Here is a 17,545-nt window from a genome sequence, read left to right as displayed (position 1 = left end):
CCCCCCCCCCCCCCCCCCCCCCCGTGGTTGTTCTGTGCCCGTGACGTGCATTAAGGCGCACGCTGCGTTCTGTCAGCAGATGTCACCGATGTCTTCCCATCAAAATTGAAAATCAACACTTTTGACCCTTTTTATTTATTTATTTTTACTTTTTTTTTTTACTTTTTCTTCCATTTGTGTCCCTGTTTTTTTAACACTTTTGACGTTGTTTTTATTTTTTACTTTTTCTTACGTTTTGTCTCTTTTTTTTTAACACTCTTTACGATTTATTTTTCAGGGTTCAACACCAGGCTACTTAACAAACTAATTAACTTTAGTTTTACAGTTATTTTGGGAATCATGGTTGGTAAACCTCATTTTTTAGGGAATTTTACCTAATGTTTGATTAGAAAAGCAGAAATTAGGAATTATTTCGACTAAAATTAAAGGAAAGTATGTTGATGGATAATCACAGACTGGAAAATTCCAACTTTTACTCACTATTTCAAAAGCACTTTATTAGACACCCCGAAATGAATGAGAAGAGTCGAGATTTGTACTTGCCAAAGAGCATTGTTTGGGATCAATCATGTTATTTTGGGTAGTTAAAAAGAACAGTTGTAAAGGAAAACGTGTAGTACAACATGGTTACAGAAATAAGGGTTAGCATGTCACTCGCCTCCGGTACACTGGGTGGCGCATGTACCTGTCATGCTAGTTTGTTGTGCAATAGGAAGAAGAAGTAGAAGCGGAAGCAGAAACATGGACGGATAGCTTCCAGCGTGTGTGAAATTCAATGAAGCAGTCAGGGTCACTAGCAAACTAGCAATGTTTTCTGTGAATCTTCTGCGTAGACTGAGACCATGTGTTGCTGCTCAGGCCTTCAGTAACAGTCACACTGCGCCTGCGCGACACGCCGCGCCGTTTACCGGGTCTTGTTTCCGGGGAGCGAGTGGGAACCAGCTAACGGATCATGCTAACAGAAGGTCGTTCCTCAACTTAAATAACAAGGTATTTAACTCCAAGTTGTCATTGTGTTTTCTTGACAGATACATAGCGTAGTCAGCAAGCTAATAACAATGTTATGCTAATTAACATGACTATTGGGACGTTAAACAGAGCTAGAGGTTAACGTTAGCTTGGTTAGCGCTAGCAGCTAAAACAACGGGACTCTCACATTCATTAAACACCTGTGCCGTTTCCAAACTTCATTTTAAAACTGTAAAGCATCTGTGTCTGAAGTTAGCTTCCGACTCAGCACATAAAACCGCTAAATATAGCACCGTCGTCACAGTTTAGCTTGTTGGCTGCGCTGAAACAACCCATGGCTGGAAGACCAGTATTTGCCTTTTTTTAATACAATAAACAATATTGTAGTTCTGTAGACTGCAGAACACAGACAGAGTGTAAAAACAGACTGAAGAGAGACATGCCCTGATGATCACTTGCAGTTGTATCTTCTTTCTTTCCACAATCTCTGATTGTGAACGTTGATAGCCAATAAACCAACACGGAGGTGACAAGTGTGTGCGAGAACAGGACACTCTCACATAAAAAAAGCCATTACTTCACTAACACACAACATGCACTACATGCAGACCAAAAAGAAACAGACTGGTGCATTCTTGCGATTAGCAAGCTATGATGTTCCTTTTACCATCTAAGTGTCCTGTGTCTGCGACCAGATAGGAGTCTAGAATAAAATGTGTTGTTCTTGTTTGTTTTTTTAAAATACAAAGCATAGATGGGAAACCTCTGATATTGGGCTTTACAGTCTAGTCATCATACGAGACTAACAGAGTAGCCAAACCCTGCCAAAGCCAGCTTTAATTGTGTGTTTTTCTTCTGTTTCTGTGTTTAGGGGCAGTCCCGCTGTCCGTCCAGCCGTTGTCTCTCTGCGGCGACCCACTCCGAGGATGGGAACCTCATTTACACTGGCAGCCTGGGAACGGCTGTTCGAGGTAGTCACTTTCCCCTGGTTTGAGTTTTTTCACCCCACAGTAAATCCAGGACAGACATCCATCCGTAATAATGCAGATTAATTTAACACACACAAACGAGATGGAAAACCTTCCAGACGACAAGTAAAAGCCAAATGAGAATCTAAGACTAAGTATTTAAACCTTAAGTGCAATTGGAAAATCATTTTCACATAGCCATGAACATCCAATTATAAATTCAAGGTGTGTTTGTGTACACGTACAGTATGTGCGTCCCCACATACGTACGTCTGCGTGCATGTCCTCGTGTGTGAATGAAGGCCCAGTGACGTTTGAAGCATCGCATGTCACCGGTCAAGTGGTATTCAACAGCAATCCCCACCATTGGGGGCATGCTGACAGACACGTATACTGTACAATACTTGGATACATGCCTTATGATAGCAGTGTATTGAAAGGTCCATATCGCTTCCTTTGTGTTTGCATTCTGCCTCTCAGATCTCTGCAGGGTAAATCCAGACAGCTAGCTAGACCGTCTGTCCAACCTGAGTTACGTGTTACACAACTAAAACAGCTTTTGAACATACACATGTTCCACCAAACTGAGGCTATTTCGCGGAGTCAGCACCATTGTCGCCGGCTGTTAGCACCGCCCAAGACGATTGTGATTGGTTTAAAGAAATGCCAATAAACCTGAGCACGTTTTATCCCTATACTTGAATGCTGTGTGGACTAGCCAGACCTTCCTCAGCAGCGCTGTGGAGGAAGGTCTGGCTAATGCCAATGCAAGACCTAGGAAGAGTGTAACCATGGCTTCTGTAACCAGGGTTCTCTGAATCTCCTCTTTTGCCAGGGGTGAAGATGTTTTCTTACAGCACCAGCGGGGCCAGCCTCTTCCTCATGCCACACATCCTCCTGAAGACCGGAGTCCAGGGCTTTGTCATGAAGGCCGCGTTCTGTGGAGTTATTGGATTTTTCACCTTCCTCACCCCCGTCCTCCTCCACATCATCACCAAGGGCTACGTGGTGCGCCTGTACCACAACCCCGACACGGACACCTACACTGCCATCACCTACAGCGTGTTTCTCACTGAGAAAAGGAACGTGTTTCACCAGAGGCAGGTCCGGATCCCGGCAGTCAGCAAGATGTTTACCACCTTGTACGCTGGTGAGATGGGGCTGCTGGTAAACCCGGACATGTTCCCCATTCCACATGACTACAACCACCTGATGGGCTACGATAAGCCCTTCAGCTTCGACACAGACGACATAGATAGACCTGATAAGAGCTGAACCGCTGGGTTGAATGTGGGTTTAGTATTTGAATTATATTTGCAACACCAAACTGCACAGTACATACAAGAACATTTCAACCAGGGTGGATATCCACAGTGGACTTTAATAACTCTCAAGTAGATTTCCAGATGTTTTATCTGTCAGTATGTTGATGGATGTTTCATGTTAATAAATTATGTCATCAACATGACCTGTTACGTGTTTGACACGGTTTCCTTTTGTTGATCTCTGCAACTGTGTCGTGACTAGTGGTTGGTTGAAAAAATCAATACAGCATCGTATCGAGATATTTTTAGTGGCAAAACTATCGATAAACAGGCGCCAATTATTATATCTTTCATTATATATGTGATGGTCAGTTTGTCTGCTTGACAATCCCATTTTGTAATAAGTTTTATGAACAAACAGAATTATTATTTTATTTTTTTAGACAAAACAATTGTTGACAAAGTTTTCTTTCGGGGACGTCATTTGAAATTGGGGAAAAATTAGAAGTTGGGAAAAGGTTATAAATTACAATTGTATATCTCGGAATATTGCAATATGTTTAATATCGCAATAATATCGTATGGTGGCATTAGTATTGTGATGATATCGAATAGGGAGGTGTCTGGTGATTCCCACCCTAGTCGTGACCGTGCACATTCACTGTCCAACTTCTTTAAAAATCAAGACTTTGATCACTAAATCTTATATCATACTTGATGTAATCAGGAATTTCACCTTTCTGCATGCATAACCAAGGGCCATATGAATCATTTTTTTCATCATCAGCAACCTTTATTCTTCATTTAAAAAAATAACAATCTCTGAGGATCACTCAAGACTAGCCATCTTACTCAATTGAATAAATCAAGTGACTATTTTTATTTCTTTTGAATCAACCCGTGATTTGACAAAAGATTCATAGAACATCAGCAGCAACGGTCAAACATAATCCATGACCAGATTAATGTATTTCATAATTGTAACAGCTTTCTGTTTGAAAACTGAACAGCATATGCATAGGACATTAGCATTTGAAAGAAATAAAACAAATAATTTCAACATATGCATTTTCATTTTATAAATGGCTTGAATAAATGACCTATTGTTGGCAACTTAAACATCCAAGGTTGATTACTGACATACAGTGTATGCATATAACGATAGTTACATATTGTAACTCTAGATTCTATGAGTATGGGCTTACCCTCTAAGGTCCGGGCCACCTGCTCACAGCACATTAGTTGAAGAAAAAATCTGATGTTTGGGAGACAAACAACGGGTCCGCTGTGTACATATACAGTAACTGCGGACATAGTTGAGGCCCGTGCTGGACGCAAGGGCGGGAAAGAAGTCTTCACGACTGCACATGCGGGAAGGGATAAACCCAGTAGTGCAGGCCTTAGAGGGCGAAGCTCATACGAAATAAAACCGCTCATACTCAGCGTTCCTTGCTTGTTTCAAGACAAACATTTACTAAACTAAAGCTATGGTGCGTAGTTTCTGTCTCCCCGTGAGGAATTCTAAGTAATAACAACAACGTCGCGTCCACGTGATACAAGCCTTCCGTGATCGTGCACTGAAACTCATTTGGCAACGTAATGTAATGGACAGTTCTGCTTCCAACCTGTAGGGGGACCGAAACGGAACAAGTTCTCTAGTATTACTTTAACTTTAAGTGGACTCTACAAAACTCGATTCTGGGAATCCCTGCAGTTACAAATAATCAAAACATTAGTCAAGGTGGATAAAATGTTTAAGGCCTAGACAACCACAGCATGTTGGTGGTCCGGTTCACGACTTCATCCCCTGTTGACTCGACAAACTGTGGAGTCAGTTAGTGGCAGCGTTCCTGGTGTGGAACAGACTCAAGCTGAGAGAGAGAGAAAGGAATGTGCTTTAAAATTCTACATTTTATTGATCAAGGCTATTATATTTAATATGGAGGATGACATGAGAAATAATACACATTTCTGTACGATGGTCAGTTAGATGTTTCAGCTTATTTACATGTCGGTGTTGTGTTGTTTTGATCCACTGCATTTCAAAAGAGCATTTTAAATAGGGCTGCACGATATAGAGACATACATCTAGTTGGGATTATTTTGCAATCGCGATATGATTCACGATATTAGAGGGAATGATAATTTATGTAAAGTTAATGCTCAACAAGATGTCAGTTGTCGGGTATTAACAGACAACGGCTAGGCCCGAACAGTCCAATGTCAATTTTATGAAATTGTTAAAATAAAAACAAAATATGTATATGGTTATAGTGTGATTTCCGCGAGAATCTGTACCAAAACAAAGATTATTGTGTTTGAGACCCCCCTGCAATTTGTATATTGTACTAGTCCATATTGCAGTTTTGATAAAATTGCAGTTGATTGTGCAGCCCTAATTTTAAATGGAAGAAGAAATGGACACTCACCTTTTGATCTGCGTGGCGAAGGTAGACGAGCTTCGTACCAGCTTCTTAGAAGAGGAAGAAGAGGAGGGGAAGGAGAGGGGGACTCTGGGGGACTTTGGGGGTGGGAGAATGGAGCAGTGAGAGGCCTTGGACAGGTTTAACCTGAATAGAAAACACAGAGATGCACATACAGAACAGATCTATGTTTTTGATTTTCCAAACCATTGAAATAGAATCATACCGGCAAATTTAAACTAACAGGTATGACATCATTTATGCCGGAGGTGAAAAAAAAGAAAAGAAATTGCCACCAATTGACAAATGGAAACACAAGTATCATTTTATGCTGTGTACACAAAACGTGAATGAACTGTAAACGTCATAACACAATCTTTGAAAGGTTAAAGATGTAATACTTAAATGCTCTGCACACCCACAGGTGTTTTAACGTATTCTGGGTAAGTGGTTTTCAAAGTTTTCCTTGAGGGGGTTCTACGGCATTTCTCAGCAAAATGGGGAATCATTCATTTTCACTATAATTGCATTTATACTGTAAGTAACAATGATAGAATAAATTACTATTTTGGTAGTACACGTTCTGGGATTAGAGAAAAAACCATAAAAAGAATTTGCTATAAATTACTATCAAGACTGAGTGGACATCCACATAAAAGGTGGCAAATTTTTCCCTTTCACTGACAGACACAAGTGTAATTCTCAAAATGGCAATCTTCCTTTAACCCTAACAACTACGCCAGTTATAACTTTAATGCTAAACAAAAACCAAGTTATGATCCAGTTGTACCTCGAAGAGGAGGAGGCCGATCTAGGTGGTCGTTTTCCCTTCAGTGCTTTCAGTTTGTCTCCCTGTGACAGACTGCCTTCAACACTGTAATTCTACACACACACACACACACACACACACAAACACACACACACACACACACACACACACGCAGGAATAGTGAGAAAGAGAGAGAAAGAGAGAGTAATATATGTAGGAAATTAAAATATTTTTGAAGTTGAACTTTCAAGAAAATAAAAAATGTAATTTTAAATAAACGTACTGTATAAACCACTTGTCTGTTGACAGTTTTAAGTACAGCAATCCTCATTTACAGGGGAACAATAATAAAACGGCCAGAAAGTTGTTTTATTTATCTATTTTATTACTATATTACTATATACCACTTTGTTACTATTTAAAAAAATACTTTTTTATACTATTATACTTTTTGGTTTAAATGTATTCCGATACGTGTTTTGTTGGTTTTCTCATGTTGTGGATCGCTAGTTTTATACGCAAATACGTTTGCTTGCATGGACATTTGTGAACATTATTTCACTTTATTAGCCATCCATCACTGTGTAACCTCACTACTTTTCCTTTAGGTATGTATCAATAAAACGTTTATCACAAAAACAAACATAAAGATGCCAGAAAGTTCCCCCCCTCACCTCATCCAAGCTGTAGGATTTATAAAGGGTGGTGTTGATTGACAGGTCGTCCATGCTGGAGAGAAGGTGGGACATGGCTTCCTGTTTCCCCCCCTCGGGGTCCACGCTGTGGAGCTGCTGCTGACGCTGCTGCTGCAGCTGCTGCCGGCGACTCAGCCTCTGCCGGAGGAGCTTCTGCTTGGAGCGATGGACGTCACCCTGGACCCACAAACTGTGCTGTTTCCTACACACACACACACACACAAACACACACACACACACACACACACAAACACACACACTTTTTGTCACTTCAGTCCTTCACACTGTGCGGAAAGGTCATGACCAGAAGAAGAGAGAAAATGGTGTTCTTCTCTACGGTGCCTACACTGTAAATATCTTTTTAATTGTCCTTTTATCCTTTCATTTGTCCTGGTATGTATACAGTGCTGCTCATGAATGTGCTTAAAATGACTAAAAAGAGGAATAAAAAATGATCTTTTAGAAATTGATCCTAATGCCTTTATTAAAAAATGAGGAAATACCCAACCTTAAAGACACCAATTTTCTTTGTGAATGAATAATCTATCATGAATGAATAAATGTTCTTCCTCAAAATACAGAGGGCATGAACATAGACACCCCTATTAATTCCCTAATTCCCATAGAAGCAGGCAGATTTTTTTTTAAAGGACTCTTATTTCATGGATAACATGGATTTCGTTTGGCTTTTAAACAAGCAAATTCCATGCCAACCATCAAACAGCTGTCAATGCATTTCACTCTGAACCAAAATGACCAGTCCTGAATTCTCTATAATTATCCTCAGAGCCGTCTCATCAAGGTGAAAACAAGCGATGGCTGTTTATAATGCGGGGCCACATCTGAGACTGACACTCACTCCTCTAAGAAGTTCTGCTGGGGACCAATGATGGATCCAGGCCGGCAAATTCTGTTCCACGCAATGGCCTCAGCTGCCGTGAACCGGAAGTGCTTCATCAGGTAGCAGCCAATCAGAGTGCCTGTACGGCCCAGGCCAGCTGTGATTGGATGAAGTGGTTCAAAAGAGAAGCTTCAGAGTTACAAGTTAGAAACAAACGAAGAAAGGTTTATTTACAATAACAACTGCATTATAAAAACAAGTGGATTACAGTAACGTGAGCTATTTAAATTAGCTGGATACAATGAAACATGTTTAGCTCTTAGCAGTGTTTCGCCGTGTGTACTTTGTCCACAGCAATCCCACCAATTGGTCCCAAAACGTCCCAGTTAGACAGTAAATGCCGTAAACATATTCTTTGTAAATCTATGCAATCTTTCCCAGAAAGAACCAAGCAGGCCTGCCTTGTTGCACCATCCTAAATGTACACGATACACAAGCATGTAGCTTGCTAAATCAAAGATTCTTGTTGTTTTCCGAAGCAAACAGAGTTAGAGAACGGCAACCATCCTGGAAAGGTACTTCCGTTGATCCAGACTACAAAAACAAAATAAAATCAATACACACAAATCCACTTGTACCTTTACAGTGCACAGCCACAGCTCCTTCAGTACTTTCGCACACGTGCAGGAAGCGTCTGATGATGAGGTCAGAGGGCGTGGTCCCATCCAGGAAGAAGAGGTCATGGTGCTCAATACCTGCGTCCTCAAACTGCCTGCTGTCATACAACTTCCTGTTTAAACGGACCACAGCTGTGATGCCATTTTGGCGAAAGTATGGAAAATATGCCTCTGGTGCGTGGAGAGGATAACCTGGAAAACAATCAATATGATTTCTTAGCACTGAGGAAAAGTACAGTAGTTATACAGTACACCATGATATAATACCATGAAGCCTTTCCATTCAAATAACCTGTACCTGACTTATGTAACAAACAATTTAATTATGGTTAAAAATGTCACGTGGACCATTTTTCAGAATAAAACTTCCCATGCTGACTTTAAATTAATTAATTTAATAAAATCCAAGATTTCCTGCCCTTGGTAAAAAGTGTTTAAACCCGGTTTGGAGAAGAGGCTTTACATGGAATCTGACTTACTGGAATTGTTGGGTCTTTGTAAATTATAGAGTTTTGTCTAGACCTTGAATTGAATTGAACTGAATTGAGTAGAATTGACTCACCGTTCTCTATCTTACTGTGAGCGTGAGGACTGCTGAATGCCAGAATCTTCCCTGGAATGATCCAGTTCATGTCCCCGTTTTCTACTCGCTGAATAAAAACACAATTAACACTTTAACACAGTAAAAAAGAGAAAAGAAGGAGATGCAAGTTTGTGACTGAGCCACTCCCACTATGTGTAACACAACAGGTAATGTAACAAACATAACACAATTGCTCAGAAGTTGAGGGTAAATTCTTTCAGGAAGACTTCTAAATTTCAATTACGTCTGTCGCTTTCTACACTGATCAGCTGTTTCAGGGCGTTCACTTTTCAATTAAACCAACCAGAATTGGCCATGAATTCCACGAGCCAATCACAGCAGTGCGTCCCCGCTTTAAATCTCTTCTTTTCTCTGCTGCTGTCAGTTGTCATTTCAGGCAAAGAGTGCAACTCTCCTCTTCCCCTTTCACCTCCGGTCACCCACGGCACCCTGGGTCCTCCAGCGGATCGCTCCCGTTGGCTCCTTTTATCCGGTCTTCGGGCTTCTTTACCACCACCAGTGTCTAGACTCCATCAGGGCATATGCCTACTCATGGCTTCTATGCCCCTTATACATTATTTAAATAACGATGGAGTCTAATCTCCAAAGACTCTGTACTTTTCATATTGTGCATATGTACTAATAAACCTTTACATTCAGGAAAGGGACCAGAGTACCAAGTCTGGCCTAAGGATGGTGGCTCAGGTGAAAAGAGCTCCCTCCAGCTCTCCAGGCCTTCCCACCTCATCCGTTGTCCCTGCTTGGCAAGAGACAAAGCCCTTGCGCTTCTTTTCCCATCCTCGTGACCTTGTCACCCATTTTCCCCCTGTCTGATGTTAACGCCTTATGCCAAGTTGGCTTACTTGCTGTAAGGCCAAGGCCTCCTCTTCCCAACTGGACGTGCCCTACAATGTCGTTGTGCCTCAGGGCCGACCTAGCATGCTGCACCGCATCAGATGGTCCTGCTACACCGTCTCAACACATCCAATGCTCCTTGTCTTTCACATACATCTGTAGTCTTTTATTGTTACATGCAAGGATTTGGATGTTTTTTAACTGTGCCTTTTAGCTGTAATGCCAGTGGGTCTGTGTGTGTGTGTGTAGTGACTGTGTGCCCTCCTCACCTCATAATGTTCATATTCCTCCACATCAAAGTTTTCAAAGTCAAAGAAACCATGCTGAAATGCCTAGATGAGAGACAAAGAGGACAGTGGATTCAGCGCATTTGTATATTAAATAAAGTATGATACTGGGATGTAATTTATCTCCTCATGACCCTTGTTTTTGTCTATTTTAAAATGAAAAACTAGGCATAGTTGACCTCCTCTTGGCTCTGTTTTCTGGCTTTAGATAATCTAGCTGTCACGGGAGAGTTATCGGCCAATCACATGTCATGTCAGAGAAAAAGAGCGTTCCTATGGACTGTTCTGCCTGTGCGAGCGACAAAGAGGGGAGAGGGAGAGCTGCAGGATGACAACTCACTCTACTTTAAATCCTGGTGTGTTTTTTTGCACTGTACCCACTGCAGCTTTAAGTAGTCCCTGTGGGTTTGTGTTGTTGTTTACCTTGCGTATTCCTTGTAAGCAGTCGAGGACGGTGAGGTTGAAGGAGCACTCGCCCGTTGCTGCATCCCTTTGGGACACACACACACACAATGCTAAATAGCCACACTAGCCACCATAGAGAGTGTGTGTGTGTGTGTGTGTGTGTGTGTGTGTTTGTGTGTGTGTGTGTGTGTGTGTGTGTGTGTGTGTGTGTGTGTGTGTGTGTGTGTGTGTGTGTGTGTGTGTGTGTGTGTGTATGTGTGTGTTACCTAAACGGTAGGTAGCTTGTGTTGTTTCCTGAGATCAGAGTCCTGTAGGCTTCTTCTGGGCTTCTTTTCAAATAGATTACCTATAGGGAAGATTATATTAATATTGTTTTATAGACACTCAACTGAAGGATATACATTACCAGGATGAATAGAAGCATAGAAGGACAATTAAAGAGATATTTACAGCGTAGGCACCAATGAGAAGAGCTCTATTTGCTCTCTTCTTCTGGTCGTGACTGGTGTAGTGGACCAGTTTCTTTCTAGATAGTGTGAAGGACTGAAGGGACAAAAAAAAAGTCCCAATCAATGGAAAATCCATAACAACTACACAACAGCACGCGTGATTTAATTGCCCAATAACCACACAATATGAATTGGCACCACAGCACCTCAGCACCACTGACACCTTGTCAGCCTAAGAAAGTGGGTTAATTTTTTTTAAAACATCTCGACCCTTAAAATGAAAAACAGCTCACTAATTACCTTCAGTTTGTTATTGACTTTGCAGCAGTATCTGTACAGCATGGCCAGGTTGAGGGGCCCAAAGTCGGCATAGAAACTGCAAAACAGAGAGAAACAGATGAATGTGTGATACACTTTACTTTAAATATAATCAAATAAAAAAAGAATGATACAATATCATATATGAAAGCCCTGCACATGGAAATATTTGCTTTTCTAAGTATAGACCCCATCCCAAATTCCCTAATGTCCATATGTGTACAGAAAAGCTTATCAGACGTGTGTGTTAAATTAAACTTCACAAAGTAAAACTTTAGAGGGATGCTTTCTGAAAGGATGGAGTAGGTTTGTGAGATAGCTAGAGTTGCAGCGTTGGAAAAAATGTCGTATACTGTGTCGTATCTACTGCTTTCGGAAGGGCACCTAAGAAGCCAGGTAGTGTGGAGAGGCCTATCTTAGGTGCTTATTGTTCTGTCATTTATTTAATATGTTCATTTGGTTTACAAGTGCCCATTTTGTTAATATTTTCTTCTATTGTACTGATTAATCTTGTCTTAATTTTAGCTGTGATGACGAGTGGACTCATGAAATAGCTGCTGTGGAAGACTGGGGTCAGTAATTTTTCGGTACTTATGCTGTAATTCCATGTAAAAACTATATTTAAAAAACAACAACTCTGGAGCTATTACTGCCCTCAGACATAATAATCTCTTTTCAGCATAGGAAGTTGAGTAGTAAGTAATATGCAACTTGTTTCCTTTCTTTTCATGAATTGCAAATTATTTTTTGGTTTTCTGCATTTTATTATCACTCCAAGAACAGGGAATTGGTTGACAACAAAAGCTATCAGGCTTACACCGAGTTTACCTCTGTAATATTTTGAGCAACGTGGAGCGTCAAACACTACTGTGTTCATAGAAAATGGTAGATTAGAATGATTTTGAATCCAGTTTGAATGGTGTTATTCAATGGTTGTGCTAAACCTCTTTCCATCCCGGGGCACAGCCACTGATCTCATCTTGACCCATATCTTACACTTGGATCAAAACCACTAGCTGAACATGTAAGGGACTGCAGTTACACAATGGGATTCAAACAAGTAAATGAGTACTTCCTCATCAGTCTGCTTCATTATACTTTATATATTTTACTGCACCACAAAGGCAGGGGCAATTGCATGATTTGTGGGGTGGCATGGAGGGGACCAATAATCCGGGGGGAGGGGGAGGCTTATTTTATCAGATGACAGCATAGAAAATCTGTTTAGAACTAGAGGAAATATTGGATAGGATAGAACAACATACTTATGCTAACCACAACAACACATTCAGTATTAGTTCCTCTTCGTTTTAGTCTAAACAAATTGGAAATCTGAATACAAGACACATTTTTTAAAAACTTTTTGGTCTTGGGAAGAGTTGAGAAAATGGGCAGAACAGGCAGCCAGTTGACAGTACTGTGATCCAATGGAAATCACATCTGTCAGATTGACAGCACTCTAGCCCATTGACTTTTGGGGGGGGGGGGGGGGGGGGGGGGGGGGGGCGCTGTGACCCTCTGCCCCTCTTCTAACCCCGGCCCTGCAAGATTTTGTTTTCTCTAACTGAAAAGGTTTTCTTATTAAATGCATTATTTAGGCCAATCATAAAGGAAGGCAATAAGGAAGGAGGGAAAATATGACCGGGGTGTGATTAAGTAGATAAAATTAAATGAATTAAGACTTCCGACTTGGTCCCCTGTGCCTGAATGTGGAATGTTCTGTCAAATATCACATCTAGGACACTATGGAGACTGAATCATCATCGAGGAGTTATGATTATCATCATTGCCAGACTCCTCTTAATGATTGAAAACCTGTGAGCTCTTCATCCGGTAACTTCACATCTTCATGGAAGGATGTTTTCGGGATAAAGCCTGACATCACCTTCCTCTCCACGTGTTGTCATTATCAAAATCCCTTTCACTTTCGGGGAAACAACAGCCTTTGAGCCAGCTGACAGGGTCACGTTATAAAAAAATATATATAGAAATGGAAATAGTCACGTTATTTGGAATCTATTGACTTGTGTACGCGGACACGTTCAGATCACGTTTTTTTGTGGTGGTGAGCACGAATTATAACCTATTGTGTTTCAATTTCTCCTTTTTTTCGAGGTGCTCAGCACACAATAAGAGGCATCCATGCGGACGTACGGAGGTTGGATTTAGGAAAGGAAAGGAAAGGAAAGGAAAGGAAAGGAAAGGAAAGGAAAGGAAAGGAAAGGACTCGGCACACGCCGGGACACAATCTGCAGTCTCTGGGGTTACGCGCGACAACAACGGGACGGTGGGGTTTAGGAAAAGAACAACGGGGTCTCCGGGGTGAAAGTCCTGTGATGTTTGAGCCATCCACCATCCCAACTAACCTCGCTGCACGGCTTTTCGTCTTTTCATACTACTCGTTACCGTAGTCGTGCTGTGATCACAAAACATGCTTGACAATCATAGACATTTAATCAAAATTTGTACTCAAAAACATGAAAAAAAAACTACGTAAACGTGTCCGTGGACACAACTCAATAGATTAAATAACGTGACCATTTCACAAACTGGCTTGAGACTGGGCTGAGCTGGCAAGCTACACAATGAAAATAGCAAGTTTTGGAAAACATTTGGATCGTGCAACAGGGCAGGTCTGATTGGTTCTTTCGGGGGATGATCGTAAAGATTTACAAAGAACGTGTTTGCGGAATTTCCTGTCCAACTGGGACGTTTTGTATGTATGCAGCTAATTCAAATAGCTCACGTCACTGTATTGTTTAGTTTAATTTAACATTGTATTTGGCATTTTCTTTTGCAAGGTACAGATGTTCCACCAAAACAAGTTCCTTCCTGAGACTATTTAGCAGAGCCACCGTCTTTGTGTCTGGATCTTGGCCCCGCCCAAGACGATTGTGATTGGTTTAAAGAAATGAAAAAAACCAAGAGCGTTTACTTTATATAAACGTTATGTACTTCTGTTTCACTGCCTTACCTCTCGTAGACGAATTCCTCATCCACACTGAAGTAGTGTGTGTTGGCTGTGTTCTTTGGTTTGACACGCAGAGTGGTGAAGTACAGCCGGTCTGTTGTGTACAGTATTCAGACAGACAGACAGACAGACAGACAGACAGACAGAGTTAGTCCTACAGTGGGGGGCATTCAGCAGCTCATTGCTCCCCATCACGATGCACTGACAGTGTAGGAACCCTTACAACGGGTACGTTGAACGCCCTGTTGTTGTTTACAGACCCGTCTCTGCTGATTGGGTATCACCTGATTGGGTATCAGCGTTTCACAGTCGTTCCAAAGAAACAGGTCCTTCAACCAGAAAACCGTAGCAAAACGAAACGGCGCAAACCACATTGAGATTGAACGTGCGTTCCTGGGCGTTTCCTGGGTTTTGCCGAAAGGGGTCAAAGGTCACATGTCGCCACTAACAGGCGACCAAATGACACACCCTGTGCCGTTGATTAAAATGACCTATCCCTAACAAAATAACATAACATAGGTATTGATGATTTTAACATTTTAATGCTGAGTATTACATATCACATCAACCAAAAGTGGGAATGTTTAAATTCATTTGAGGTGATGAACAGCATCTTGTGAAACTTCCATATTTGAGAGGCTGAAAACAGGATTTCCCACCGTGTTTGCTGTGAGAAATTACTGTATCAATTAATCGATTATCAAAATCGTTGCTGATGGTTATTCTGTCGAGCTCCCCCCCCATCCCTTGCTGCTGCAACAGTGTGAATTTCCCCATTGTGGGATTCATAAATGATTTTGAATCTTGAATCAATGCAGCTTTATTTGTTGTAGCTACCCAATGACACGTAACATCATCCTAACCTCACATGAGCTATGTATGTATATCACTGAGGTTTACAGGTGATTACATGTGACTATTACTTATTATAAAATGCCATACAATCATGTGTAACTCACCTTTAATAAATTCTGACGCACCAGACTGTTCATATTCCTCTGCCATCTGACTCTGTGATTCCTAATCTCCGTTTTTGGATGACTGTCAAATATAAAAAGTCTTCTGTTCCAGTCTATAATGTGATTTTTCTGTGTGATCTGTTATAAGGCTGCTTGAGATGTGTCCAGAAAACCACGAGTTCTGTAAATATCTCAATAGCGGGTCCTTTATTCAGCACAAATGAGCTTGTCATTACTTCATCCACACGTGTAAAAAAAGCCTCCAAAGTTGAATAAAATCCCAACAATTCCTCTCCTTCTGCTCGTCAGATGCCTTTTGACTCTGTTTGAATTGAATAGTTTCCCCCAAATGAATCAGTAAGCGCCTCCATGTCTTAATTTCAATGTTTCTGGGAATGTTCGAGCAAACGATCAGAAAAGCTGTACATACGCACCAAGCTGTCCAGAGTCAGAGTGAGTGCTAATCTCCCTGCCGCTCTGAACATGGTCACACACACACACGCGCACACACACACACACACACACACACACATACACACACACACACAAGCATAGGTCATAAGCATGTTGTGAAAGCCTGGTAAAGGCTGACTCATCCATGGATGAGGCTATATTGTTGTACTTCCTGATTCACTGTAATGCCAATTTAATTAACTGTATTTTATTTCCATGTTGTACTTATGTTTATTTCTTCCAGTCTGCCTGTATCATATTATACGGTTTTATATTTTCAATTTAGATTCATGCCCTCTATAGTGTAACAAGACGTGTCTTATAGTGTAAATGAAGTCACATTATAATAACTTATTTCAAACAGCAAACACTGCAGAGTGACTTGCAAGGCCTGAGGAATGTAGGTGGATCCTGTCACCCAAGGGTGCGGAGCCAAAGCCCAGGTGCCAAATGTCTGAGCTCCCTGATTTCCCTGGCTGAGCTGTGAGTTTCACATGGGGTCGACTAAATACTTACATCACACAGTTTGACAAGTGCTGGAGATGGTGAGGCTACAGTAGGTGCTGAATAAAAGTTACTTGTTTGTAGAATGGTTATTCTCCTCCAACTTCCCTGTAAGGATGTGAAATATCTCAACAACTATTACATGGATTACCGTTACATTTGGAAAAGTACTGATCAGTTTAATTTATTCACAAAAGTCAAAAGACAAGTACAATCATAAGACATAATGCAGATATGTGCAATGGGACACCCTGGTCATTTTTAGCTTGTAAAAGAGGCCCAGACAACAGCAAATGATACAGATTATGGATACTTTCATAGTGTTTGGATAAAAAAAAGGAAACATGTATCATACAATATAATGAACAACATAAAAGAAGAAGGAGAACAAGTTTAACGTTTAACTCATTCTATGAATTACATAAAAAAAGAAAATAACATTTACAGATTGGATTGGCACAACATTTGGTACAAGCATTCCTGGTCCTCAGAGGATGAACCCTAAGGACTTTGGGGATCCTCTGACTTTTTCTCTCACATTTGTGTCTTAAAGTGATCTAAACCAGGAGTCTTCAACGTTTTGTGAGCCAAGGACTTTTTTTTGCATAGAATACTAAGTTATTAAAATAGCTTACTAATTGTCGGAATGATTTTAATAATCATGTTGTAATGTTAAACATACACGTGGCACAGTGACTCCTTAGGATAAACTGTATCTGGGGATAGCCTTAGTACCTTAATTGGCTGCTAAGCCGGGGGGGATTATGAGAAAAATTACAACAATTTGGAGGCACCCTTGCAGTGACTCAGAGGACCCACTAGGGGTCCCAAACCCCCTGTTGAAGGTCTCTGATCCAAACTATTTGATGACTTGATGAAATTGAGTACAGACATTCATGTTCCCGCATGTGAACACAATAATGATGGCAAACTTTGTGAACATTGTACCTGCTTATGACAACAACAAGTTAGTATGTGAGTGTGTTAGCGTTCTGGTTTTAGCATTTAGCTCAAACCATCCCTGTGCATCAGCACAGCCTCACAGAAGTGATATCATGACTGTTAATTCTAAGTATTCATAGATTTGTTTAATTATAACACCTCATATGGTCGATCACTAGAATGTTTAATGCCAGAACAAATAGACTTTTAGA

The 17,545-nt window shown here is 40.9% G+C and overlaps 2 protein-coding genes across 2 annotated transcripts; one reads left to right on the top strand and one right to left on the bottom strand.

Annotated features, from left to right (window-relative positions):
- Positions 1-698: 698 nt before the first annotated feature.
- Positions 699-3,405, top strand: tmem70 (transmembrane protein 70). Its single transcript, XM_034888608.1, has 3 exons — positions 699-990; positions 1,841-1,940; positions 2,773-3,405. The coding sequence occupies exons 1-3, from the start codon at positions 808-810 to the stop codon at positions 3,210-3,212; spliced, it is 723 nt and encodes a 240-aa protein (XP_034744499.1). The 5' UTR covers positions 699-807; the 3' UTR covers positions 3,213-3,405.
- A 1,346-nt stretch (positions 3,406-4,751) lies between these two features.
- On the bottom strand, positions 4,752-15,909 carry cdc14aa (cell division cycle 14Aa). Its single transcript, XM_034888556.1, has 14 exons — positions 15,435-15,909; positions 14,479-14,569; positions 11,487-11,562; positions 11,188-11,280; positions 11,004-11,083; positions 10,756-10,822; positions 10,315-10,377; positions 9,170-9,257; positions 8,569-8,799; positions 7,949-8,087; positions 7,069-7,291; positions 6,416-6,507; positions 5,632-5,772; positions 4,752-5,083 (listed from the first exon to the last, which is right to left on the bottom strand). The coding sequence occupies exons 1-14, from the start codon at positions 15,478-15,480 to the stop codon at positions 5,038-5,040; spliced, it is 1,476 nt and encodes a 491-aa protein (XP_034744447.1). The 5' UTR covers positions 15,481-15,909; the 3' UTR covers positions 4,752-5,037.
- Positions 15,910-17,545: the final 1,636 nt, after the last annotated feature.

The sequence above is a fragment of the Etheostoma cragini genome, chromosome 12 (assembly GCF_013103735.1).
Source record: "Etheostoma cragini isolate CJK2018 chromosome 12, CSU_Ecrag_1.0, whole genome shotgun sequence".
NCBI classification, from domain to species: domain Eukaryota; kingdom Metazoa; phylum Chordata; class Actinopteri; order Perciformes; family Percidae; genus Etheostoma; species Etheostoma cragini.
This window is presented reverse-complemented; position numbering and strand designations above follow the sequence as displayed.

Excerpts from the sequence above, each read along its gene's own strand:
- cdc14aa (XM_034888556.1), bottom strand. The coding sequence starts at position 15,480 with ATGGCAGAGGAATATGAACAGTCTGGTGCGTCAGAATTTATTAAAG. Across the intron at positions 11,084-11,187 it reads TTCTCATTGGTGCCTACGCT|GTAATCTATTTGAAAAGAAG; the intron begins GTAAATATCTCT and ends TCTTCCCTATAG. Across the intron at positions 9,258-10,314 it reads AGGAATATGAACATTATGAG|CGAGTAGAAAACGGGGACAT; the intron begins GTGAGGAGGGCA and ends GTTTTTATTCAG.
- tmem70 (XM_034888608.1), top strand. The coding sequence starts at position 808 with ATGTTTTCTGTGAATCTTCTGCGTAGACTGAGACCATGTGTTGCTGCT. Across the intron at positions 991-1,840 it reads TCCTCAACTTAAATAACAAG|GGGCAGTCCCGCTGTCCGTC; the intron begins GTATTTAACTCC and ends TTCTGTGTTTAG. Across the intron at positions 1,941-2,772 it reads CCTGGGAACGGCTGTTCGAG|GGGTGAAGATGTTTTCTTAC; the intron begins GTAGTCACTTTC and ends CTCTTTTGCCAG.